This window comes from Fusarium falciforme, chromosome 9, assembly GCF_026873545.1.
Source record: "Fusarium falciforme chromosome 9, complete sequence".
Lineage (NCBI taxonomy): Eukaryota > Fungi > Ascomycota > Sordariomycetes > Hypocreales > Nectriaceae > Fusarium > Fusarium falciforme.
The window spans coordinates 1,728,163-1,752,452 of NC_070552.1; the positions used below are offsets into that span (position 1 = coordinate 1,728,163).

The 24,290-nt window shown below is 52.6% G+C and overlaps 11 protein-coding genes across 11 annotated transcripts; 4 read left to right on the top strand and 7 right to left on the bottom strand.

Moving 5' to 3' along the window:
- Window positions 1-1,886: 1,886 nt before the first annotated feature.
- On the bottom strand, window positions 1,887-2,670 carry NCS54_01140900 (Hypothetical protein; the record flags this gene model as incomplete). The annotated part of the gene is made up of 2 exons (XM_053156687.1): window positions 1,887-2,464; window positions 2,544-2,670. The coding sequence occupies 2 exons, from the start codon at window positions 2,668-2,670 to the stop codon at window positions 1,887-1,889; spliced, it is 705 nt and encodes a 234-aa protein (XP_053012662.1).
- A 1,045-nt stretch (window positions 2,671-3,715) lies between these two features.
- On the bottom strand, window positions 3,716-4,437 carry NCS54_01141000 (C-8 sterol isomerase; the record flags this gene model as incomplete). The annotated part of the gene is made up of 2 exons (XM_053156688.1): window positions 3,716-4,053; window positions 4,101-4,437. The coding sequence occupies 2 exons, from the start codon at window positions 4,435-4,437 to the stop codon at window positions 3,716-3,718; spliced, it is 675 nt and encodes a 224-aa protein (XP_053012663.1).
- A 627-nt stretch (window positions 4,438-5,064) lies between these two features.
- On the bottom strand, window positions 5,065-7,160 carry NCS54_01141100 (Hypothetical protein; the record flags this gene model as incomplete). The annotated part of the gene is made up of 2 exons (XM_053156689.1): window positions 5,065-6,602; window positions 6,653-7,160. 2 exons carry the CDS (start codon window positions 7,158-7,160, stop codon window positions 5,065-5,067), a joined length of 2,046 nt encoding a protein of 681 aa, XP_053012664.1.
- An 802-nt stretch (window positions 7,161-7,962) lies between these two features.
- Window positions 7,963-8,773, top strand: NCS54_01141200 (Hypothetical protein; the record flags this gene model as incomplete). Its single annotated transcript, XM_053156690.1, has 2 exons — window positions 7,963-8,177; window positions 8,230-8,773. The coding sequence occupies 2 exons, from the start codon at window positions 7,963-7,965 to the stop codon at window positions 8,771-8,773; spliced, it is 759 nt and encodes a 252-aa protein (XP_053012665.1).
- A 350-nt stretch (window positions 8,774-9,123) lies between these two features.
- Window positions 9,124-10,318, bottom strand: NCS54_01141300 (PKS-ER domain-containing protein; the record flags this gene model as incomplete). Its single annotated transcript, XM_053156691.1, has 3 exons — window positions 9,124-9,720; window positions 9,768-10,217; window positions 10,265-10,318. The coding sequence occupies 3 exons, from the start codon at window positions 10,316-10,318 to the stop codon at window positions 9,124-9,126; spliced, it is 1,101 nt and encodes a 366-aa protein (XP_053012666.1).
- Window positions 10,319-10,793: 475 nt separating this feature from the next.
- NCS54_01141400 (Hypothetical protein) lies at window positions 10,794-11,957 on the bottom strand (the record flags this gene model as incomplete). The annotated part of the gene is made up of 6 exons (XM_053156692.1): window positions 11,924-11,957; window positions 11,641-11,879; window positions 11,526-11,584; window positions 11,216-11,472; window positions 11,072-11,168; window positions 10,794-11,022 (listed from the first exon to the last, which is right to left on the bottom strand). The coding sequence occupies exons 1-6, from the start codon at window positions 11,943-11,945 to the stop codon at window positions 10,794-10,796; spliced, it is 903 nt and encodes a 300-aa protein (XP_053012667.1). The 5' UTR covers window positions 11,946-11,957.
- Window positions 11,958-12,474: 517 nt separating this feature from the next.
- NCS54_01141500 (Hypothetical protein) lies at window positions 12,475-13,805 on the top strand (the record flags this gene model as incomplete). Its single annotated transcript, XM_053156693.1, has 2 exons — window positions 12,475-12,688; window positions 12,736-13,805. The coding sequence occupies 2 exons, from the start codon at window positions 12,475-12,477 to the stop codon at window positions 13,803-13,805; spliced, it is 1,284 nt and encodes a 427-aa protein (XP_053012668.1).
- A 3,730-nt stretch (window positions 13,806-17,535) lies between these two features.
- Window positions 17,536-18,660, top strand: NCS54_01141600 (Hypothetical protein; the record flags this gene model as incomplete). Its single annotated transcript, XM_053156694.1, has 2 exons — window positions 17,536-17,960; window positions 18,012-18,660. The coding sequence occupies exons 1-2, from the start codon at window positions 17,623-17,625 to the stop codon at window positions 18,658-18,660; spliced, it is 987 nt and encodes a 328-aa protein (XP_053012669.1). The 5' UTR covers window positions 17,536-17,622.
- A 100-nt stretch (window positions 18,661-18,760) lies between these two features.
- Window positions 18,761-19,342, bottom strand: NCS54_01141700 (Hypothetical protein; the record flags this gene model as incomplete). The annotated part of the gene is made up of 3 exons (XM_053156695.1): window positions 18,761-18,858; window positions 18,911-18,985; window positions 19,039-19,342. 3 exons carry the CDS (start codon window positions 19,340-19,342, stop codon window positions 18,761-18,763), a joined length of 477 nt encoding a protein of 158 aa, XP_053012670.1.
- Window positions 19,343-19,966: 624 nt separating this feature from the next.
- NCS54_01141800 (Hypothetical protein) lies at window positions 19,967-20,833 on the bottom strand (the record flags this gene model as incomplete). Its single annotated transcript, XM_053156696.1, has 3 exons — window positions 19,967-20,030; window positions 20,078-20,436; window positions 20,576-20,833. The coding sequence occupies 3 exons, from the start codon at window positions 20,831-20,833 to the stop codon at window positions 19,967-19,969; spliced, it is 681 nt and encodes a 226-aa protein (XP_053012671.1).
- Window positions 20,834-22,710: 1,877 nt separating this feature from the next.
- Window positions 22,711-24,015, top strand: NCS54_01141900 (Hypothetical protein; the record flags this gene model as incomplete). Its single annotated transcript, XM_053156697.1, has 1 exon — window positions 22,711-24,015. The coding sequence occupies one exon, from the start codon at window positions 22,711-22,713 to the stop codon at window positions 24,013-24,015; it is 1,305 nt and encodes a 434-aa protein (XP_053012672.1).
- Window positions 24,016-24,290: the final 275 nt, after the last annotated feature.

A 24,290-nucleotide genomic window follows, 5' to 3' on the forward strand; every position in this document is an offset into this window, starting at 1 on the left:
TGACAAGGTCCCACCCCATACAAGTGCGAGTCTCAGAAGGCGGCCCAAGGTCTCAATCGCCGACCAAAACGAGAGGGCTATCGCGTAGAGCACCACCAGGAAGGCAAGTGCTACAGGGCATGGGACAAGGAATGCCTCCATCTGCGGGGGCGGTTCAAGGATGGCAGTGGTGAAAGAAGAAGGTCGATATGAAGGCCATGTTATCGAGATCCTCGTGATCATGATACATCAATTGCTGAACTCTGAGTGGCTAGCAAGTCCGAGCAAGGTTGAGATTGGAGACCCCGCGGTGGGGAGTGATGGACGATGCGGAGAGGGTCATAGGAGGAGGGAGCTAGATAGGGAGGGTAGGATCTCAGACTTGGAAGGATGTTTTACCTTGCAACAGTGTATGCTTGGCGTTCGTGATGTCAAGTTGAGTTACACATTTTTAGGGTATATAAGCCGTTGTCATGATTGCTGCGAGGGAATCCTATGTGGCTGTAGAGCATGCTGTGAAACATTACTCTTACACGAGATACAATAATAAGAAACATCGTCGTCAAGGTAAGAAGTTGATCTAGAAGCCCTCATAACTTGGAGGCTTATGTTTACAAGACCAACAGGCTTCTAGAGAACGCATCGAACGTTGCTTATCTCGTTGGTTGCGACCATCATTGCCATATCACCCAGTGCCCGTATCTCAGTAAAGCCAAGCACGGAGATGTGTTCCGTGTGAGGTCGGACAGGACGGCCGACGATCCAACTGATGATTGCAAGGAGCCTCTCCTTCAAAAGTTCCCGGTCAACGTTACAGCTACCCTGGCACACGCAGTTTTAACCCTTGTGCCCTTTATCGACTACTTGTCCCCCGTGATAAGGCATACCATGCAGGCGACAATATCCCGAGCATGCGGCCGAGAAGTGGCTGTTTTTGTCCTGTGCCTCGGGAGTCTATCGCTTGGCCTGCGTTGGTGTCTTGGCTCGATATTTAAATAGGCGGACTCGAGGACCTTTGTGAGTCTGGGCAGAGAAAACAGGATGATCCTGACGTGGTGAAGACAAGGGTTCTCCATGCAACATGGATCATGGGAAAGACAGGGACTGGATAAGAAGATGGGGTAGAAGTCAACTCTGACCCAACAGCAGCAGGATAATCAACAAGCTACAAAAGTTCAAGGTTACCAGCCAAGGCCAGCAAGCATCGCATAGGGAGAAGGATTGGCATGCCAAGCAATGACCCTACCCACAACCGCTCAACCAACGTTACCTTCCTATTCCCGCTTAAGCCCTGCGTCTCCCGCACGCTAGAAGCATCCTTGAGGGCTTCTTAATTTAAGCTTGTTTTCTATTGACCACCATCACGGCTGCGAGAATCACCCAACGACCAGCCACTGGGGCGCGTAGGGTCGTAACTCTCCCGGTCGGGTGGTCGATCCGACATGATTCTCGAAGTACTCTATTGGATTCCTCAATCAGCTCCTGCCGTAGCTGGCGTTGATAACCAGGGTCATTATTCACATCTCACCACCACCGGTCTTGAGCATGACTGCGGATATCATCGGTCTTTAGATACCATACGCACAAGCACAAGTGTTAGACGCGGAATCAGCTTCGAACCTTCCTATCTTGACTGCAGTGTTACACTTGACTTGCATTAGAATCACCGGCTTCCGAGGTCCACAGATATGGTGTTGCAGCCGCTCCATAGAAACAGCATCTGTAGATCCATGTTAATCTCTGCAGAGGTTATTCAATGGGGCTGTTGGAACATGACAAGGCGGCGGTTATTATCTAAACATGTGATAATCTTGACAGTGGTTTGCTAATCATTAGGAAGAAAGGAGGAGTATTATAGACTGGACTCAGGAATTTATGGTAAGAGTATTATGATAGTTCTTAGATTTTCAGACACCATTCAGGTAGATAAACACGTAAATATCCTCTAAGCGAGTGTGTATCCCGTTGCTCTCCCCATTACAGTCCACTGGGAGTTGGCCAACCCGGAGTCGCGCGCAGTCTCTACCAATCTCCCCAAGGTCGGCTGAGATTTGCAACAGGTGGTCCGAGGCCAGCTCGACCACCTTGATCCGGCCGTTGACTCGGTGGGCATCGTCCACCGAAGGGACTGCCTGCGTCCCTGTCTTGGAGAAGGAGATGACGACGGCCTTGTTGAACTGCTCAATCCGTGCAGTCTCGCACTGGTCGTAGTTCAGGATGGCTCGTCGGATTGCCATCTTCATCGTCAGGCCTTCGTCCAGGTCGACGTACTGCTGGTTGATGGTGGAAAAGTTGCCATCGCGCCAGAGGAAACTAACGTCGTACGTTCCGGCGTCAAGGTGAACGTTCAGGAACGCCGTGGCGCCCCGCGCACGAGCTGGGTTCAGCTGCTCGGCGTGCCCCTTCTTTCGCTTCATGGGGGTAATGGGGAGGTGGCTGTTGAGCTTTCCGGCCGGGACAGACAACTGTTCCTTCTTCTTGTTGGCTAGGGTTGAAGTCATATGTCGATGTCCACCTGTTAAAGACTTCCTCGAAGAATCGGGCCTTGAACGTCGTCGTAATACTGATGGCCGTTGGCCCGCCGCTGGGCCTCATGGTGACCCAGTACTCTAGCAGATCGTAAAGGGACTCCTTCTCACGCTCCGAGAAATCTGCGTCGGTCGTGATCTCTTTTCTCGGCTCGCGAACCATTTTTTTCAACTTGACTGCCGGCAGGGGTAACAAGAGGCATTGGTTCGCTCGTCGTGTAGGATAAGATTAGTCGTGCTTGTTGGGAGAATGAAGAGTGTTTTCGGTGAGCTTTGGCAATTGAATAGAGTATGTAGATGATCAGACATCCTTAGGAAGAGAGTAGACTTGTCTAAAGGAAGTTAAGTAATTATTCTTCGAGCACTTCTAGAGCAAACAGTTTTTTATTGAAACTATGTGTATACTCCTTTCACTTTTTTGAGATTCACGGGTTGATGGTGATTAGAGAACAATACAGCAACAAGTGCTCCGGGATATCCGTTTGTAGGAGGGGAAAAAAGGATTTCTACATCAAATGGGTTCTGTTTCTTGAACAAAGTGCCTATCATGGCTGCCGTTGGTTGATAACATACCCTTGAGCTTGTGTGAAAAGTACCGAGGTTGAGACCACGATTCACAGTCAAATCTCACTGATGCCATCGATTGCATCACCCTACCGAACTGATGGTATCGCCCTGACAAATTCTGTCTGTGTTATTTCTGTTCAGTGAGCTAGAGAGCTGGATGGGGAGGGTTGGGTTCCTTCCGTAATGCTCCCGAGGCGTCACATCTCGAGGATGTAGCCTGTTGACAAGACTCATCGAAAGGCCTTCAGGTTACAAAGAGCTTAATGATGTTTCTCAAAATAATGTATGTGTGATGACAGCAACCATATCAAGGAGCTTGCGACTGGGAGACAAACTGTGTAAGCAGGGAGTAACAATTGACATCTGAAAAATTGGGAGGTGTCATGATGGAAGTCTGTTGTCATGAGTTCACGGACAAAGGACACAGTCTAGGCAATATATCAAGGCATTTGTCATCTGCAAAGACATTGTAGATTGCTGAGATCTAAAGCACCAAGCCTATTCAATGATGGCTCTCGCTCATGACATGGCTGCTAGGCAATCCGTCAAGATACCCGAAACATGATCCTTTTATATCCAGCTCCAATCCGTCTAACCCCCACATTTTATCCCTCTATTACACACCCCAATTAAACAACCCCTTACAACTTGCCCTTGAGAAGGTTCGAAATCATCTCCCGGCCAGTAATGCGCGTCGTGTGCCACAGCGTGGGGAAGTCGAGAGTGCTCGACAGGCCGTCGGCGAAGCCAAAGAAGAGCATGGGGGGGATCCAGCCGCGGGCGTACTCGAGCGCGAAGCAGCTCTCGGGCATCTTGTACTGCTTCACGTCGCCACGGCGGAGGTGGTGGATGCTGCCGGGAGGATACACCTCGGGCTCGTACGAGCCGGGGACGTAGGCCAGCTGGGTGCCGCTGAGGATGTGGAAGTAGTCGTCGGCCGTGTGGCGGCCCGTGTGGCCCTCGGTGCCAATCGCGGTGCCTGAGTTTGTTAGTCAGGGGTTTCTAGGTAGATCAGGGGGAACAAACCAAAGACGATGAGGTACTCGGTCACACTGGCGTGGATAATGTACATGGCGCCCATGGCACCGCCAGCGTTGTTAAACACCCACTCCTCATTGAGGTTGACATGCGCAGGAGTCTTCTCGTTGAGCTCGGTCACGATGTACTCCACCACGGCCCTGGTGTTGTTGCCGTGCTCAGCCAGCGCGCGCTTCGACACGTCGTCCAGATGCTGAAGATCAAAGATGTAGAACTTGTCGAGGTTCTGCTCCAGCACGTAGAAAACAGACGCCAGGAGAGCGGTCAGGAGGCCGAGAATGCCCAGGAGCCGGCTGATGCCGGACTGAGGCTGAGGCTTGGGCATGGCGAATGCACGAGAAAGAACGAGTCCACGGGGAGAGAACGCTCAGAGGAGATCACCACGGCTCAATTGACTTGACCAGACACGTTGGGGACGAGGAATTGAAATATGCCGTCTCCCCCAAAACAAGGGGATTTTAGGACAGGACCCTGCAGCTCCGAGAGCTCATCTGCCGCGTCTCACCGCTCGGCGCCCGTGCATCCCGCGTTCCGGAATGAGCCCATTCGCCCTGCCCCGGACCCTCCGCATTCCGAGCGATAATTCTCCGCTCTCGGTTGCGTCCCGGCCCTTGGCGCAATAAACGCCATACAGCCTCCTCGTTTTCGTATTTGTATAGCGTATTCGCTGTCTGTCTATTCGCAATGCGCCTGGTCAGGAACTGGTTCTATTGGTCTACCTATGCTGCCCGTCAAACAAAGACAGCGCCTTTCTTTTCCCACTTCACCGCATACCTTGCCTCGCGTTCTGTTGCACCTCTTTGCACATTATGGCCATTGATTGGTAATAGACGCATCAAGCAAACAAAGCATAAACTCCTGATTCCGTAACCGTCCCTGCAAACATGTCCCGTTTGAGTCCGTCTTTATAGTGCTACACGTGGTAAACTCCCTCCCTGTCGTTCATCACCGCTTAGTCCACATCCGAGTCACCCATGACCTCCGTACGGTCAGCGTCATCGGCGTCGTCGTCAGCCCGTTCCTCATCCTCATGGAGAACCGTCTGGTCTTCGACATCATCCATAGTGACATCGCCCATCGTGACATCTCCTGCTGTCATGTCCCCTACTGTGATATCTCCTACTGTGGCATCTCCCACTGTAATATCGCCGAGCGTCATGTCACCAAGAGTCATATCGCCATTGGCATCACCGTTGGTGCCGTCATGCCCCTTGCCATCCTCGTGGTCATCACCATTTCCGTCCTTGTCATCGTCGTCAGCCTTCTTTGGCTTGGGTCGCTTGATGGTAGGGATCACTCCGAGCTCTGCTGCTCGAGGGGCCCAACGAGACAGACGTCGTGTTGATCGCCTCAAAGCAGCAGCATAAGCACTGACTTCCTCGCCGAAATCATCCTCCTCCTTGGAAAGGAGGCACAGCCCTCCCACACCCTTCTCGCGGAACGGTCCTGGCGCCTTATCTCCGTAGGCCAAGTTTTGAGGAGCTGAATTCTCATCGTCGCTGTCTTCAAAAGGGTCATCCACCTCTTGAAGTCGTCGATATGCTCGGAAGATTGCACCATCCTTGCGCCTCAACTTGCGACTCTTGTGATGTTGGCGGCGAAGACCACGATCAAGGATATACTCGACCCTTTGGCTCCGATTTCGTTCCACCGCGAGTTGGTGTGCTGTCGGCGGACGAGGCTTTCGAGCGACAACTCCTTCATTGACGTGATGCGCCGGTGACGAGCCTTCGAATATCTGGTACTTGAGTGGGGCACCTCTCCGGCCAGAGTTGAGGGCGCGACCCAGTGCTCGAGGTGGTGGCGTTGACCTGGTACTATCCATGTCAGATTCGTGCTTCGAAGGTCTGATACGTGGAAGTATCGCAGGTCCATCGTCGGCAAACGATGGTCGCATTTTGCCCCGTTTGGTTTCTCTTTCGTTGAGATAGGCCTGGTCCATCTCAAGGATCTTGGCTCGCATCTTCTGCTTGGCCCGGCCAAACTCCATCTCCTCCTCCGTATCTACGTTCTCCTTTGCCTGTTCAGCGGGCGTCATTTGTGTTAGGCGAGGCACGCCTTGGTTTGCGACATCCAAACCGTAATCGACACCTGGGCCGAAAGGGTTCTCTTCGCAACCCTCCTCTGTAAAGTCGGACTCAAGGTAGAACCACATGAGCCAAAGAAAGGCCTTTGCTCGCGACTCACTGGTGTAGTGAGTCTTCATGATGAGATCATGGAATTCGCGCTGGCGAGGGAAATGCAACTCAGCGACCTTCTGTGCTGTGTTGCACATGACGAAGATGAGGTTGACAGGGTTTGTGCGAGGGATGTCTCTTTGCTTGATCTTATCAAGCGTCCCGGGCTCGTCGCGATCTTCCGCTCCACCCTTTAGAATTGACTTGAGGCGAGGCGCATCCTGGAGTTGCTTATAGGCGTGGGGATCCTGGTGGGCCTGGAGGGAAGGAATGGCGTGGTAGGTACGGAGCTGAGCTCTCATTTCGGGGAAGACTGGAGGCGAATTAGTATGGTGAAAGTATGGGTGGCGGTGTATCACTCACAGTTGAGAGTCGTGTTCATGCGGCCCATGTTGACGAGGAGGCAGACCATGGCCATGCCCTTAGCGGCTTCTCTATCACTAAGGAGCTTGTCGCGAAGGACCTTGCTGGTCTTGGAGCTGCGGGACATGGTGTCGATGTAGAGATCGGCAAAGTTCTGTTTGCCGAGGCGCTCCGGTTCGTACGAATTGGTGAAGACGGCTTGCTCATTGTCAAAAACGGCCTTGAGGAAGTCGTATTGGATGTCGGCTCTCCACAGAGGCTCGCCATCCTCCTTCTTCAAATGGCGGATCTTTCCGATTTGCGGTTGACTCCCAGTATCCTTGTTCTGCGATCCTTTGCCCTTGGAGCGCGAGGACTTTTCCTGCGGTTCAGGAGTGGCATTGGCCATCTGAGTGTCGTCATCCTCAGTCATTGCGCGAGACACGAAGGACTTGCTCTCTGGATGAGCAGGGGAACTTGGAGGCTCCATCTCCGACGTGGCGGCGAGGGAGGCAGGTGATGCTGCCATGATGAAGGAGGGGGAGGAGGTCGATGATGGAGAGAAATGTGGTGGTGGTAGATGAGGCTGAAGGGAGTCTCGTTGGGGCTAACGTCGCATCGCGAACTGCAATTTGTTGTTGGTGAAATAGTCGATGATGTAGAAAAGGCGAGGCTCGTCGATGAATTTATCGTCGATTGCGCGTCGAGGGCGTTTGCGAGGTGAGGGCGATTGTGATTATGCTCAGGCGAGGTTTTCAGCCCTTGACGTGGTGAGAAGGAGAAGCGAAGTTGGCAGCTCCTGTCCTCGGGCCTCGCCTTAGTTAGCACCACGGATGCGCCTGCCTCTGCCACAGCGAGCGCTGAAGCGCGTCAGGACCACCGCGGTGATTCACTGAAGCTCGTGTGGCTGGTGACGGGGTCCCTGTGGCTTAACCTTCCAGTGCCTGCAGGTGACAATGCACCTGTGGCGCGTGAAGGCCCGTGCTGGTCGCTGCAACAGCCAAGCTAGCCCAGGCCAGTCGCTCTCTGTCGTGTTTTCCTTAACGGGGAGCCGTTCACCCTCAACTCTCTTTGAGCAAAGCAAACGTCAACAAAGCCCACGAACAAGGGAGCAACCGGCCTCACAACGGCCTCGGCCTGGATCAAGAGGATACTAACCAATAGGTACACTACACGAAAGTGCGTCTGGCAGTTTTATTGTTTCGAGCGAACTGTCTGGACTGTCCTCGGGAGCGTCACGGTCGCTATTAGATCCACGATCAAGCTTGTGAACCACCCGCGCAAGACACTTCAAGCTTTGCTGCTTCTGCCAATATCCCTCCTACCTCATCATGGCCACTCCTGTCAAGACGACCACCATCGGCGGCCCTCCTGTGACTGACAGCCCCGGAACTTGGCGTCACCCGCGACTGGATGAAATCACCAGGCGACGCAATGCGACCACCTTTTCTGAGAAGAACGTGCGCCAAATAGCCTACAATGTTATCGCGCTGCTAGGCTTTTGGTCCGCGCAGCTTCTCGCTAGGCTAAACATTGGTTCTAAAGCGTTGGTTGCCTGACAACTCCCTGGCTTGACTGTATCTGACTTGAACCTATAGTGTTCCCACCTCCTTCAGGATATACCTGAGCTGGGCGTGGTTTATTCTCCAGCTCATCCCATTCATCAATATTGGCATCGCGTGCCTCCCCTTGATCCGGCCGAAAGACGATCTCTCCGACATCCCCCTCACAGCCGCTCAGCGCTCCCTGCTGGGCCTCGAGCCTTCCTCGGCCGCGCCGACTCCCGATGCTCAGTTTAGTACGCCGCCTCGATACTCGCGCACGCCCTCCATAGCTGGCTCTGTTGGAAGTCGGGGAAGCTACGCCAGCTCACCTCTCTCTGGTCGGGGTAGCCCTGCTCTCCAGGGGTCGACCGGCTCACCACTGGGAAGCCCTCTTTTCCAGAAGAGTGTGAACTTTGGAAATGGGAGGAGGTCTTCTATCGGGTCTGCGAGTCAATTTGGCGCCAGCTCCACGGCCATTCCGTTCTCTGATCCTACCTCTCCTAGCCCGTCAGGAGGCAAGCGAACGAGTGTTGGACTGAACAGCAAGTGGCTGTATGAGAAGGGTCGACGATCGTCGGGTAATGCCTGGAACCTTTAAAGAGGGTTATATAATGATTGAGGCGGTGGGAAGCATTTACAATTGCTACGTGAGAAGGAGGGATTGTTGCATGTACTACATCCGGAGCCTGGACTTGGCAGTCGCATTGACTGACGGCGTTGTGTATACGATCAATGGAAATACGGCATTCATGAACTTGTTTGTTCATAAATCATCGGCCATGGTGAGTGCCTGTGACATTCAGAGTACCGAGAATAGTAAAAGGCTGGAGAAGGTATCAAAGGGATGGTCGACATGATGTTTGCGCCTCAAAGCTATAACGAAGCTAGGGAGACACTGCACAACAAAGAAGGTGAAACTATTCTCTCAATCACCTTGCAGGATCTTGATCAACTCTGACCTTCATTTCCAATCGTCACAACTGGCCGGCCTGTAAAGGCATGCGCGGCTACTTTGGTCGGTATGTCCTCTGCTTCCTCCATGGGTATCAAAGTCAAGTGGCTGAGAACCCCATGCTCAACAACGGCATCCATCATGTCCCTGACCTCGTCCATGCTGCAGAAAATAGTTCCCTTGACTATAATCTCCTTAAAGATGAGGTTCATGGGATCAAATTTGAAGCCCCCCTCAGGGAAGCCAACAACCACACAGACTCCTCTTGGTTGTAGACGTTGTGCTGCCCAATCGTTTGCAGCATCATCGCCAGTACAGACGATGACAGCATTCAAACCTAGGCCGTCTGTAAAGTCTGAAATCTTTTGGACTGTGTCTTCGTCGTCGAAGTTGACGATGAGATCAGGTTTGAGATGAGCTGGAACTTCTGAGGCGAGCTTCAGTCCGATCTCATGCTTGTCGACGGCTACCACACGGTAACCTTGGGCTTTTGCAAACTGCACGCCCAAGACGCCGAGACCGCCTACGCCGATGATTGCTACCGATTGCCCCTTTTGTAGCTCGGCCTGGTTAATGGCGTGCCAAACGGTTGCCTGGGGTTGTTAGCACAGTGACTTGGATCTTGGTGAAGTGAACTTACACCAGCACACATTAAAGGGGCGGCCTGTTCAAAAGACACAGCATCTGGCAAGTGGACAACAGCACCATGTGAAGCAGTCATATACTCGGCGAATCCACCGTTGGCCCGAGTGATGCCACACATGGTCCTGTTTTCACAGAAGCGAGGATCCAGCGATGTGATGGTCTTCTTGGCCCATGTACAGCCCATACAAGCATCGCATGGCTTCTGAAAGTTGGTGACGCCCACACGATCTCCCACATGCCAACTATCCGGAACATCGGACCCGAGACTGATTATTGTGCCTGCTGGTTCGTGGGAGCCGATGAAGGGCAGCGGTTCTTGGCTTATGCCATGGTACACCATGAGATCTGTGTGGCAGAAGCCGGAGGCGTAAACGCGGATCAGAACGTCGCCTGGACCTGGGGCCGGGACTGGGACATTGTCGTGAAGTTGATAGTCTTTGTTGAACTACTCTATGAATTAAATATCAAGAACCTGGTTGGTGAGTATCTTACCTCTACCAATCTCAACGCCCTCATCGTCTCGGGGATTGGGGATGAGTTCGACATTTTTTGCAGGATAAGGAATGGCCAATAAGGCACACACAGATCATTCAGTATTTTAGCAGCAGCAGCAGCCGTTGTTCGTGATGCGCTGGCTTCTTATATCAATAGCCAAGAGGCGAGGTGATACAGCGCATGGCTGGGCAAATGGCCTCTAGCAATTATGACGAAATGGCACATTAGTGCTCACGCTGACGGATGATAGGTGATGGCTTATTCAAGACTGAGTTCTGTCAAGCAACCGCATTCAGAAATACTGGCAGAGGATGGATCGCTTATTCTCCGTGGTGTATAAACCATCCTTGTACGAGTTCATGATGCGCTTCCAATCACACGAGAGTCCCCAAGATAGTTCAGATGTTCGATTTAATACGCGTGTGTCTATATCTACCCAGGCTGCAGATAGCCAAGCATTGGGAGGCATATCATGCAGCCTGCCATTAGCCCCGCGCAACAACTGAGACATACCTCTACCACCCTCTTACAACCTCGCGATATGCCCATATTTTTCGTTCTCAAATACATTTGTAAGTGTACCGATATGAGGCAGAATCTCCACCGCAAACTCATCGCCTCCCTTTAGCGAATCCTTGGGCGTCCTTCCCATTCCTACGCCAGCAGGGGTTCCAGTGATGATGACGGTTCCTGGAGGCAGTGTTGTGCTCTGAGAGAGCCAGCTGACAATTTTGGGGATGCTGAAGATCAGGTCGCTGAAACCTGGTTAGCAATGCATGCCATCTTGGCGTTGGGGGGACTTACTCGATGCCGCTTTCTTGAACGACCTCGTTGTTCTTGATGCCCCGCAGGTACAACTTGGAAGGGTCAGGAATCGAAGACTTGAGGGCGAGTGTAGGGCCTTCAAATAGTTAGTCAAGTTTTCATTGCTCGTCAAAGAGTACTCACCCAGCGGGCAGGCTCCGTCAAAGCTCTTAGAAAAGGACCATTGGGACTGGTTAAGCTGCTGAGTACGGCTAGACACATCGTTGGCAGCAGTGTACCCAAGGACATAGTCTAGAGCATCCGCTTCGCTGACGTTCTTAGCTGCCTTGCCAATGACCACAGCCAGCTCTGCCTCGTAGTCGCCAGAGTTGTCAACCTGAGTGATACTGGGGATGATTCCCCGGGCTGGCCAGGGATCAAGTATGGTTGTGCTGGGTTTCCTGCGCAAATGTCAGCTCTGATGAGAGAATGGCCAAGACGTCACGTCACGTACATGAAAACTGTCGGGATTGTTGGAGGTTCAACGCCAACCTCGGCGGCATGTTTCCGATACTGGGATGAAGCAATTAACTTATGACTTCAACTCCAAGTATGACGAGAATACCTACGTTCAGACCAATGCATCGAACAGTGCCAACCTCACTTTGAGCAAGGGGTGAAAGCACACGCTCAATAGTCTCAGTAGTGCCGGTTGAGTCTCCAGGTGCCAGAACAGAAGAGCCTGACCAGACATTCACGGCAACCTCACGGCCCTTACGCAGCGCAGCGCCGACATCAATATCCTTGTCTGCGGGCTGACCGATAAGAATCTTGGAAGGATTAGATTTGGGCACGAAGCGCACGAGGCCTGTTGATGTTAGAAGGTGATGGCGACCACGAGAGGAGACTCACGCTGGAGAGCTGCTGCTGCCATGGTCAAGGTCTGAGATATCAACTCCAAATGTCTCAAAGAGAAAAATAGTCCGAGATACGGGGACTGCAAGCTCTTAAATGACGAAATCTAGATATGCATGGGTCAGTTGTAATAAGCGCCCTGTAGCAATGCCGGTTTCGGCACCACTTACACCGACAATCGGAATGCGGGGCCGGAAATGCGGGGGACGTTTCGGGGGTGACCGGCATCGAGTCTCGGGCCACTAGACCAGCGCTGATTCAAACCGTATAACCAGATTGGCCTCGGAATTATATACTAATTAGATTAGCTGCGTGTAGTTCCGTGCTTCTCTGGGGTCCGGGATACTCCTTGTGTTGACCAATTGGCATCCATGTGTCTTCCGTGTGTCGTCGTAATTGCACCCGGTGAGAAGTCCATGCAAGAGCTCCGGCTATGTATATCCCGAGGTTGACGTTGATCACTCCTCAGATCACTTCTCTCTTTCATCTCAACTCAGACTGAAGCGACACAACTACCATATACTACCAACACCAGTCTAGCAGCAGTCATGGCACCCCAATCTTCCTCGCCCAAAGATGCCCGCAGCTTCCGTGAACATCTGCCGGATCTCACCATCCCCCGCTTTACAACCATGCAGAAGCAAGATGTGTACGAATACGCCAAAACGTTCAAAGAGAACAAGCAACCGCCATGGCTACATGCTCTCTACTGCCACTGGTTGGAGTTATTCAAAGAGCCTTTCAAGGGGGTCACAAATGACGGCAAGTGGTAGCTTTGCTAGTATCTCGTGTCAACTAACGCCATCCAGGCAATGTTCGGCATGGAATATTTGGCCTACAGGACGACGGCATCCCAATCAAAGATATCGTCCATGCCACTAACAGGCTTGTTCAGCTTCTGGATGAAAAGCAGCGCCAAAAGACATGCTATCACATTGACTCGCCCGAATGGCGCACTTGGTCTAATCCCGAGTTTCTTCTCAGCGACAAGGGCATTCGGCTCGATGAGGTCTCTTCTGAGCAACGCACCGCGGTCATGCGGGTTTTAGAACTAACACTTTCCCCTGAGGGATACCAAAAGGCGTTGGGGGCTATGCGCATCAATGGCTTCCTTGGTGAACTTGTCAAGACCCCGGTCATCATGAATGAGTGGTCTTACAACTTTGTTCTCTTTGGTAAACCAGACACCGAGAAACCTTGGGGCTTCTCATTCTACGGCCATCATCTCTGTCTCAGCATCCTGCTTTACAAAACCCAGATTGTCGTCTCACCCTGGTTCACTGGAGCGGAGCCCAATCTCATCGATGAAGGTCCATACAAGGGAACACGTATCCTACAGACCGAAGAGCGTCTGGGGCTGGAATTGATGACCAGTCTTTTGCCTGAGAAGAAGGAGAAAGCACAGGTCTTTACGCTCATGAAAGACCCCAAGATGCCCGAGGGACGTTGGAATCACGATGATCAGAGACACCTTTGCGGAGCGTACCGGGACAATCGCATCGTGCCATACGAAGGAATTCTAGTCAGCGACATGACACCGGCGCAGCAGAATATTATCCTGGCCATCAGCAAGGAGTATCTTCTCTACCTCCCACAGAAAGCACGTCAGAACCGACTCGACCAGATCAAGTCATGGTTCCACGAAACCTACTTCTGCTGGATTGGAGGCTGGGCAGAACACGACCCATTCTACTATCGAATCCAGAGCCCCGTGGCCATCATAGAATTTGACCACCACTCAGGGGTTTTCCTCACCAACGAGGAGCCAGCCAAGTTCCACATCCACACTTTGCTGAGAACGCCAAATGGGGGGGACTACGGCATGGCCCTTCGACCTTTGATGTCTCAAGTGAAACAGGAGTTTGTGTGGAAAGGATGAGCAGGCAGTTGCTTGTTCGAAGCTTAGTTTGTAAAATGTTTGGGTAGTTTTTGTTGCAAGCGTTTATGGTCCTGGACCTTAGGAAGAGGGATTGATAACTGTGGAAGGTATTTGAAATGGCCCCGAGCTCGTACCGCGCGTATCTATATAGTGTCAAATGATGAAGAGACATATCTATCTATTCACGGAAGATTATGCTCAGGATTTATGATCATTTGTAGGCACCATTGAGTGTTCTTACCTAAGGCGACCTCTCTCGCTCACAAGTCTGGGCCAAAGGGACAATACGGAGAGTAACAGAAGTGACAATGAGCAAAACAATTCATACAGGAGAAGAAACAGACTCGGCGACTTCCCAGTATAATAAAATCCCGGTGCTTACTAGTCGACAAGGGGCCGTGTCTTCTCAGTTGAATACCAATTACACCCATCCAACAGCCCTCCCAGAAGCACTCACGCAGTCGTTGAGGATTTCTAGTGAGAAATTTACCACTACTATATCGTCACTGGGCAATTGCCAGCGACGAGCATGAAATTACAAATGGTCCTGTACCGTACAGAGAGGGATTGATAGCTGTGGGAGGTTTTTTTAATGGCCCCGGTTTCGAACTAAGAGTGTATACATCTAATTCATATGACCAAGATGGTATAAGATCCCAACCAGGTTATCCGTTCTCATAGAATCCATGCTTTGGAACCAAGTATTCTTGTTGTAACTCAACACCTATGGCAGATACATTAAACGACTACGGTCATCTTGAAACCCCAGTTGATATGGAAGTATGTAGACCACATTTTCACTTCATGCGGGAGGAAATAGTTCAGACTGCATCTGGACAGCGCAATACCACTTACTATGGCTTAAGAGTATGTTCATTATTTCTCCGCCTACTGCGCTCAAGTATATAGAATATTCGTACCATACTCCCGTGCTTTTTGCTTCGCATGTGAGATGTATCTGGTTCTTTCCAGTTGTGTGTCGTTCCCGCCCTCGCTCCTTCCTCGACAACTCGCTCCTTCCCCGACATTTCGCTCCTTCCGTACAATACCTGAAGAATGGGTTCCTCCCATCATTCCCAACAAACCCAGAATTTTTTGCAATGTTGCGCGTCGTTCTGTTCCTCAACACCATCAACAGTCGCGACGATGCCCCCCCGCCCCCCAAACTCGACCGACTGTTGGCCCTCCTGGAAGAGTACCTAGCTCCTAAGGAGCTAGGCCTTCCAGGAGGGTTCGCCGAAGAAAAGGAGCTTGTTTGGGCGGAGAAGGACTCCCCCGTTAAGGGGGAGTTTGTTACTCCTGGCCCTTGGCCCTCTCCCGCCGCCGCCACCACCACCACCACCTCCTCCTCCACGCCGCCGCTGCCGTCTACTCGCCGGGCTCCTCGCCCACCGTCGCCCCCCGCCGGCGCCGGCTCCTCTCCTCCTCCTCCTCCTCTTCTTAGAGGTTGCGCCGTCTGGTTTCTGGGTCCCCCCCTTTTTTGCGTTGGCCGCTTTTCTTTGGTTTTTTGGGCCTTCGCCTCTACTTTGATTCTCCCTACGTTGGGAGAAAGGGGTTAATTCCCACCTCTGTCGGGACTGCGGTCAGATATCCCAACATGTTTTTTATTCCAAGGCTAACATACAAGTGAAGGGAAGGCAGTTTGTTCTCCCCCATATTCTCTGACTATCATGGCTCTATCTCGTCACCTTCGCCTTTGCTTTGAAGACTACTCGGCAACCTTGCTCTTCAACCGCAGGCCCACCTTCGCCTCTACTTTGATGGCTGCTCGGGCCTTTGCTTCTTAACCACAACCCGCCTTCGCCTCTACTTTGACGGCTGCTTGACATCTTTCCCCCTCGACCTCGTTCTGCCTTCGCCTCTACTTTGACGACTACTTTGAAGGTCCTGTTTCTCTCATCGCTCTCCACCTTCGCCTCTACAGAATTTGGCCTTGGGTGGCTTGAGGGCTCTAAATTACATTATCTAATTGGGTAACATGTCTCTGGTTGGCGATATTATGGCGTTATCTCTAAGCTTATAGCATGGGTTGGGTGTCAAGTTTCTCTTGGGTTTGGAGTGTGATGGAATCTTTGAGTTGATATTATGGGATGGATCCAAAACCTCTTGGGTTTCTAGAGCGGCGTTGTCTCGGACTCAGTATTACAAGACAGGCCTTCTACGGATGATTCTTTGTGTATAACGACTCATCTCATTCACATGTTTGGGCCAAGAGAAATAAAGAGAATGAAAGCAAAAACAATGACCTAAAAGCAAGCTACCTACATGAAGTACTTGCGTGTTCCATCCTCAGTGAAGTCCCCTTTCCTGGAAGTTCCATTGCGCAGTGCTACAAACCAGCCTGACGCATCCCCGACAAATCTACCATTTTCAGTCTAAGGATCCCCTTCATAACCGAAAACCTCAATCTCACTCAATCCTCCTGCTCTCCATGATCCTCCGCCTCGAGGTTTGGATCAAAAGGAGGCGAAGCCATCGTCTTGATCTGCGGACCAAGCTCTCTACCAGCATGCACAGCGATTCCGAGCTCCTCAAGAGGACCGCCCTGCACGAAGTCTGTCAGGCCCTCGCCAGTTCTGGACCAAGTGCATGGGCGATGGAGGCACCTGCAAGCCTTGCACGAATGATCGACGCTGCTATACTCGCACTTGGCCGTCTATTGAAGGGGTTAGTGTGCATACGTGGAAAAAATGGGGGGTCTACTTACCCTTCAGAAAGAAATGTGTGGTGATGATGGTGAAAGAGAGAAGAGAAGAGGGAGAACCTGGGGGGAGAGTTGCAATTTGTACTCGTTCTACTCCCTCTACGTTTGTGATTCACTGCCGCAAACCTGCTTGACGAACAAGCAGCGTCTACCTTGTTGGTTAATGATTCACAGTCACAAATCAACTGAGAAATCTGGCAGTGTCAAACGCCATGGGCAGTGATTCACAGCCGCAAACTAGCTTGGCGAACCGACAATAAAAAGCGACACAATTAGTGGTTTACCGTCACAAACCAACTTTCAGTATTGAAAACAGGATGTTCGTCTGTATTAGGGGTGAACCACGACCGAACAGTGCCAGTGTAGAGATTGAGGTCTCTTCAGTTGTACCTTAAGATAAGAGTTTGCAAGGAAAACAACATTCGCACCTACGTTTAATACATAACAATAGTATCTTATTAGAAAACCACACTCATATTTTATGCTTGGTACCTAATATTATCTATCTATGCCGCTGGGTGCTCTGACATCTCTTGTGGTGTAAGTGACAATGGGCGGACTGATTGGTCGAGATGCTATTTTGAGTCCGTTTTAGGAATCGTTGTTGGATCTGGGGTATCACGTGGCTGCGCGATGTTCGGCTGCGCTACAGGTGAGGATGGCCCACTGCCCCACCGCAATAGTGCAAATCCAACACAACGAGTCAAGGGAGCCATTAAGGAGCCTCTGGGATTGATTTCAACGCATTTGAACAAAAAGAATTCACTCGATAAAACTTGCAAAAAGAGTGCGATGACGGGGACTCGAACCCCGGGCTCAGGCATGGGAAGCCAGAATGTTACCCTTACACCATCATCGCGCCGTTTGCGACGCAACCATGCCAGTTTTGGTGGCGATGCTCATGGACACAACTTATATATGGTGGGTCAAAAGTGGGACACCAGAGCACTCAACCATGTGGGGTACCTACCTATCCAAGCTGGCCAACCCCTCCACCAGTTCCGCTGGACACACCAAGCTTCACTCTGCCTCACCTTCTGCGACGTCACCCGCCAGTATCATCGCCAACTCTCCCACCTTCCTCTCCGCCCTGCACCCCGAGAAACTCCCACTATGGCTAGCAAGGTCGACCGCATAGTAGCCCGGCTACAGGCCAAGATCGAAGAGGGCGACTACTACGAGGCTCAGCAGCAGACCCGTGTCGCCGCCTCTCGTTATATCAAGACCTCCAACTGGCCCGCCGCCATCGATATCCTCTCGAATGTGGCTCAGGCGCTGCTTCGCGCCGGCCAGGGCGGCAGCGGAGGCGATTTGTGCATCATGCTGGTCGACGTCTACAAGCAGGCGGAGCTGAAGCCCGATGCTACTTCCAAGGGGAGGCTGCTTACTTGCCTGCGGCTGTTCGATGCCGAGGAGCCTACGAGGAAGAAATTTGTTGGCGAGATTATTGCGTGAGTGCTACGGTATTCTGGAAGATAACAAGTATTCTGACGGGCGAATAGGTGGTCGGCCAAGTTCGGCGAGTATCCCGCCGGAGACCCAGAACTTCACCACGTTGCCGGATCGCTCTACGCCGAGGAACATGAGACATACGAGGCGGAGAAACATTTGATATTGGGTACCAAGGATTCGCCCGAGGTTCTGACAAAGATGGAGTATACGTGGTACAAGGAGAGCGAGCCTCACACGGCAGCCCTTTTCGCTGGTCGCGCCGTTCTCCCCTACCTCCTTATTGGCAACGTCCGCGCTGCCAACACTTGCTACCGTATCTTTACCAGCGCACTCTCCAGCGACAACCCGAACATCGGCGTCCAGGACGTGTCGAGCGCCGCCGGTGATATCCGCATCTTCCCCAGCATCCCCCTCCTCAACTTCCTGGGCTTCCTCCTCCTTGCCGTCCAGCGGGGTGCGCCTGAGCTCTTCCGGGCGCTCGTGTCCAAGTACGCGACGCAGATCAACGAGGCCGGGACGTGGGGCGAGGCGCTCGAGATGGTTGGGGAGATGTACTTTGGTCTGGCTAAGCCCCGACAGAGCAACCCTCTAATGGATATGATGAGCGGCTTCTTTGGCGGAGCCGGCGGTCAGGAGCAGCCGAAGCGGAGACAGGTCACGCAACGGCCAGATGCTCCCGCTGCTGAGGGCCTGGACTAGATGAGGGTTGGTTTTCGTGGACGGTTTGTGTACCATAGAGTCTTGAGAGAAACATCCATAGACAGCAGGCGTTGCAAGGTCGGTGAAAAAAAAGACTTGGTTATCCGCGTGGCTGTTCTTCGGGTTCAAACATCCAATTGTCTTCGGCGAGGGCCGCCACTTTTGCTCTCAAACTCGTCTTGACAGCTTCGAGGAGTTCTGCACGCGAGGTGAGCCACATGGTGTGACGATTTGGGGTGAGCTGGCGTACCTTCTGGTTGCTCTGGGACTGTATTTCGATTAATCTGATGATGCTTGACGGCTTCAGCCAGTCGCTGCCTCTCCTCTGCCCCCCGTGTTAGCTTCAATCATTAAATATGTCGCAAGTAAATAGCATACTCTCAGTCTCCTGCCGGTGATCCAGCGGCACATCGTCATCGTCCTCAAGCATCGGTGTCGGGGGATCTCCGAGCTCAATCTCGCCGTGCTTATCACGAACAACAATCTCAGAGGTGTCTGACAGGACGTCGACGTCGAGGTGCAGCGTCTCGGCCGACGTGGACGAGGAGCCTCCGGTAGGTCGCCGGGTCAACTGGCTCTGGAACAGATTGCGACGGACTGATGCAGATGCAGAGGATGATGTGCCATTCCGCGTACGCGAAACGCCGTTGCCGTTTGTTGCTGTGCGCGAGCGGTCAGACATGACGTGTGAGTGAATATTATGCAGAATGTAGGACTTTTGTGTTTGTTATGTTGTCCAAGAGGTGATGTGATGCGTAGTCAGATGCGGGTTCAATGTGTGTTGACTTTGTGTGGGGATGCGCCGGGGTATGCTCTGCTCTAGTGAGGTTGGGTAACCGCCGAGTCCTCGAGTCGAAGAAAGTGCATTCTGACAATTTCTTGTTCATCTCGCGTTCAATTGTCTTCTGATTCGGGCCTTTGATACTATGGAATGTTACTGTAGCCCATTCAAGTCCTTTTACACCGGGTCAAACCTGACAGGCTGTCAGCTTGTGCATAACGAACTTTAAACTCATGCTAATCCTGACAACGCTTATAAACCGAGCTCCTAACTCTGTAAATCGACGGTAGTCGATGAATTCCCAATAACTATAATCTCCTGGTCCAAAATCTTCGTTCCCAGATCGTGACCGCCATCACCTATCCGTGATACTCGTCGTTGCAGCTCATTCTTCCACGTTCATACTTGAGAAACTGCTCTTATTCGTACACCGAGAGCCATCCCTAGGAACGTAGTTCAACCCATCAACGCGCCCTGACATCCACATGGCCCTCGTTCTTCCCATCTAATCTTGTCTGGCTGTGTTTACAGAGAAAGGTTGTACGAGTACTCGTCCTCCATGTTCTGGCTCACCCAAAGAACAACAGAGCTGCGAGGGGTTAGCAACATAGAAACCTCGACCAGAGTTAAACTTACCTGACGCCAACCAGAGCGTTGCTAACCACGTTCTCGATACCCATGCCCAGCGCAGGCATGGCAACGCTGGGAACGACAAACTTGAGAACAAAGACAGTGACACCACCGGCCATTCCACCAGCAAGAGCCGCGAAGCCTAGGAAGAGGACAACGCGAGCCTTCCAGGCGACACCAGATCCACTATAGCTGAAGGAGTCGGCGCTAAGGCGCTGCTTCTCGACCGAGTTGATAATGAGCATACCCAAGCTAGAAAAGACAAAGGGCAGCCAGTCGACAAACTTGACATGGACATCAGAGCCGTTCTTGGGCGACTTGGACCAGACGGCAGAGTCGAGCATGACGTAGAATGCGACGGAGAACTGCCAGGACGTGGTTAGCCTTGCGGTCCGGAACTCATCAAAGAGCGCAGCGGCGCGGGCAGGTATCGCGACGTGTCGCTCGAGGCTGATGGAAGTATCGCGGGCACAACACCCATCATGGTTCACGGGACCAACGTACAATAGCTCCGGCAGCGTAGACACCAGCGTTACGGGCCCAGACGCTGTTGAGCCACTCAGGCTTTCTGAACTTCCAGAGACGCTCCTCCTCCATATTGACGGCTAGGTGTTTATCGTGGGGGTCCGGATTGATCGATACAGGGGCTCGTAGGGGCCTCGAGGATTCACAGGTGGATTCGGGATGTAGGTCGTGTTTAGCCGATGATGCTTCGTTGGCGATGCTCGGAACTGGAGGCTGACAATGACGAGGCTCGCGCATGGGACCGGCCTTGCTGTAGCGCCGATGGAAGGTCACGTGCGCTGTCCGTCATGGACATGGTCCGTGCACTCTTCAATGTTGCAGAGACACCAGGCGTGGTGACGGTAACGTGGGGGCCTTGGGTCTCCTGCAAAACACAAATCATCAACAAAGCGGCTCACGCGGAGACACGAGAAGTCAAGGAGAGCCATGTCAGTTACCCCGCTGGCCGGTGCGAGGTCGATCGAACCGGACCCTGAAATGTGAGCTGGCACATGGATGGAGAATTGAGTGACCAGTGATATTTTTGACTTGACATGCGTCAGCAATCGCATCTTGCCGTTCGCAGAGTCTATTTTGCACTCTAAGCTGGCTAAAAATACATTCACAGGTTGACTGATGAAAACCCTGCAGGTCGTGTTGTGACATGCTTGATACCTCATGACAGGCATCTGCAGAAGGTTTCGGTTTATGCAGCCGCCGCTGTCAACGGCCGTTGCTGAATCTTGCTTGTGCCTTGCGTTGCGTCGTTACGTGCGCTCAACGGCTCTCGCTGCAACCTGCCGCGTCAACATGGAAAGCTACAGAAAGCCACGCCAATCCCGGACGTCTCGTTGTCGGGAACACATAGTAAGGGGAGCCAAGATCAGAACGCAATTGTGGTTGTTGATCTCGACAAGTAAACCAGGCAACGGGTGTTGAGGGATAACTCTCATAGGTTGGTGTGTGTAAACCAAGACGCTCCTGTGGTTGCCTTTCCCCAGCAACCAGGCGGGCTGTGCCGAAAGAAGCGGTGGGTTAAGCAAGCCACGACGGCGGCTGAGAAGCGCTGAAGGTGCTGAGAGCTGACCACCACGACGGAACCTGGCGGTTGGCTGCTTCGGGGAGGTAGGGACGGCGCGATAATTCGTAGCCCTGTCCGTAGGCGCTGTAAATCAGGCGGATTCGCAAGAGAACAGAGGGCGATGGCGTTGCTGCGAAGGTGGCACCCCTGAACTTCACAGGTTCGCGCATTGGATTTACGCGGAGTTCAATGAGAGCTGACGAATAAAACCCCCAGATGATCAATCGACCTAGGCCCGTTCAAGCAGTGGCCGCTGCTCTTTCAGTTGCGCTACTCCCCTTTGATGCTCGCGTCCTCCTCCCACTCAAACGCTCGGCCCAGAATTGGACAGGCATCTGGAAGAGAAGGGAAGGAAGAAAGGCACGGTACAGCCCCAATCCCAGTCCCTGGCCTGCCTGTCGTGCGACCCCGTTTCCCTCTCGCTTCCGCTCCTCCATCCATCCATTCATCCCCATCCCATCACTTCATCTCAATCTTTTCTCGGTCAAACAATGCTAACGCGGCCTTGGTAGAGGCGTCTCACCCATTCGCCAGCCCACATACATTCTTTTTTGTCTCTCTTCTTCTTTTCTTGTATTTCTTCTCGGCCTGTTGGAAAACGCTTTCACAGCCCCTCAATCCGCTAATTTGCCCACCTCTCGCTTCTCATCTCCCTCATTCTCGTGGCCCCCCCTGCCAGGGTTATTGACGCGATTCATCCCTCATCCCACATACCCGACGACACGTCCAGCACGCCGTCGCCCTCTTCTTGGGTCCGAAAGGGAAGATAATACGTCGTTGTCTCGAATAGCCCTGCCTGTTTCACAGCGGCACGCCGAATCGTAACCCACCTTGACTTCGACATCCCTCCAGCATTCCTCAGCGCCTCCTCGGCCATACGCAACCTGACTTGGTCGCCCTTTCGACTCTCGAGGGACTGCTTCTCGTATCCTCTGCGCGAATCGACTGGACATCCAGCGCCGACTCGAACACTCAACAGCATTCAACTCTCGACATCTCACATCTCATTCTTTCCAACACTCGTCTAAGAAGACATCCCACATAGCAGCCCACTATGCGGCCTGCCAACTATCTACCCAGGCCAGAGCTCTTGCTCTCGGCCTTCACCTCGGTCTCGATTTTCGGCGCCATCGTAATGGCTCAGGACGACAAGGATAAGGAAAGCGCTGCTGGCGCTTCCGGTGCCGCTGCCGCTCCCGCAGCTACCAATACGAACGACGACAACAAGGACGCCGACAAGAACAGCGAAGCCAGCAAGCCCAGCGCGACCGCCGCCGAATCCGCCAAAGAGTCGAATACTGACAACAAGTCTGAAGACAACAAGACTGAAGACAACAAGTCTGAGGAAAACGCCCAGTCAAAGACCGAAGAGGAGAAGGAGCCTGCGAGCACTAAGGAGGAATCAAAGCCTACAGCAACACAGGACAAGAAAACTTCAACTACCGAAGACAAAGAGGAACCTTCATCCACCGAGGAGGAGGAGCCTACATCCACTGAGGACGACCCGACAAGCACAATCCAGTCCAAGATCACATCGATCAAGCCCATTTCGGATGCAGTTGAGACGGGATTGCCCACTTTGACAAAATTCAAGCCGATCCCTACCTACCCGGCTGCGACCGTTCCGCCAACCAAGAACGCGCCTTTCATGCAGCACTCAAGCGCTCCTGATGGAACTGTTTTCATTGCTGTCGGCGCGATTCTTGGAGCCCTTGGCGCTGCCATTCTCCTCTGGCGACTCATTGTGGGCATTCTTCTTCACCGATCTGTTGAGCGAGCTGCCAAGGCTCAGCACGATGCCAACGCAAAGCAAGGGTTTCCCGCTCCGCCAGCGCCATTCTACAAGTACACCGATACTGGTTCCACCATGTCTCTCTCAGCTGGCCGGGGCGTCCGACGTACCACCCGCGGGCCCGTCCTCTCATCAACCCCCAGCGCGTCTAACCTGTTCTTCTCGCCCACTGCTGCTGCAACTGGTAACGGCGGCCCTGGAAACCGTGGTTCAGCCTTCCTGCCTTCGGGCTTCTATGCGGCAGGCACCAGTTCTCCTGGTGGAAGCCATGAGCACTCCATTAGCTTGACCAACCTGCGTCCCGACTCCCGTGGCCAGTTTGGAAATCCTTCACGCCACACCCTGAATCCCACTCCTCCCGAATCACCAGCTGTCAACCCCCGAAGAGACATTAGCAACTCGTCTTTGAACCTGAACCGGCCGCCAAGCCAGCGCGCCCCCAGCGCATTCCTCGACGACCTCCTGGCCGATGACCCCTCAAGCCTACCACCTCCACAGATGCCTGCTTCCAGTGGAAGGCATTCGTCATACGGCAGTGGCTCACCTGGCGGCATGAATCGGTTCTAGGTTGGCATGACACAGCGTATTCGATAATTTAGAAAAGCGTACATGCGAGCGACTGTTCACACACCATCGCTCTCGGTCACCAAAACACAGGTGTTACAGGAGGGCCTTGCTCGATTCATTTTCAGCGGCGTCCGGGTGTTGGCATTTTCAAAGGGGCACGACTTTGAGATAACTTTCTTGGTTCATTCAGGCACATTGGTGTAATATCTCACTTTTTTTTTTACCTACTTTTCTAATGTGCTCGGCATGGTCACGAGCGGGGGATTCTTTTTTCT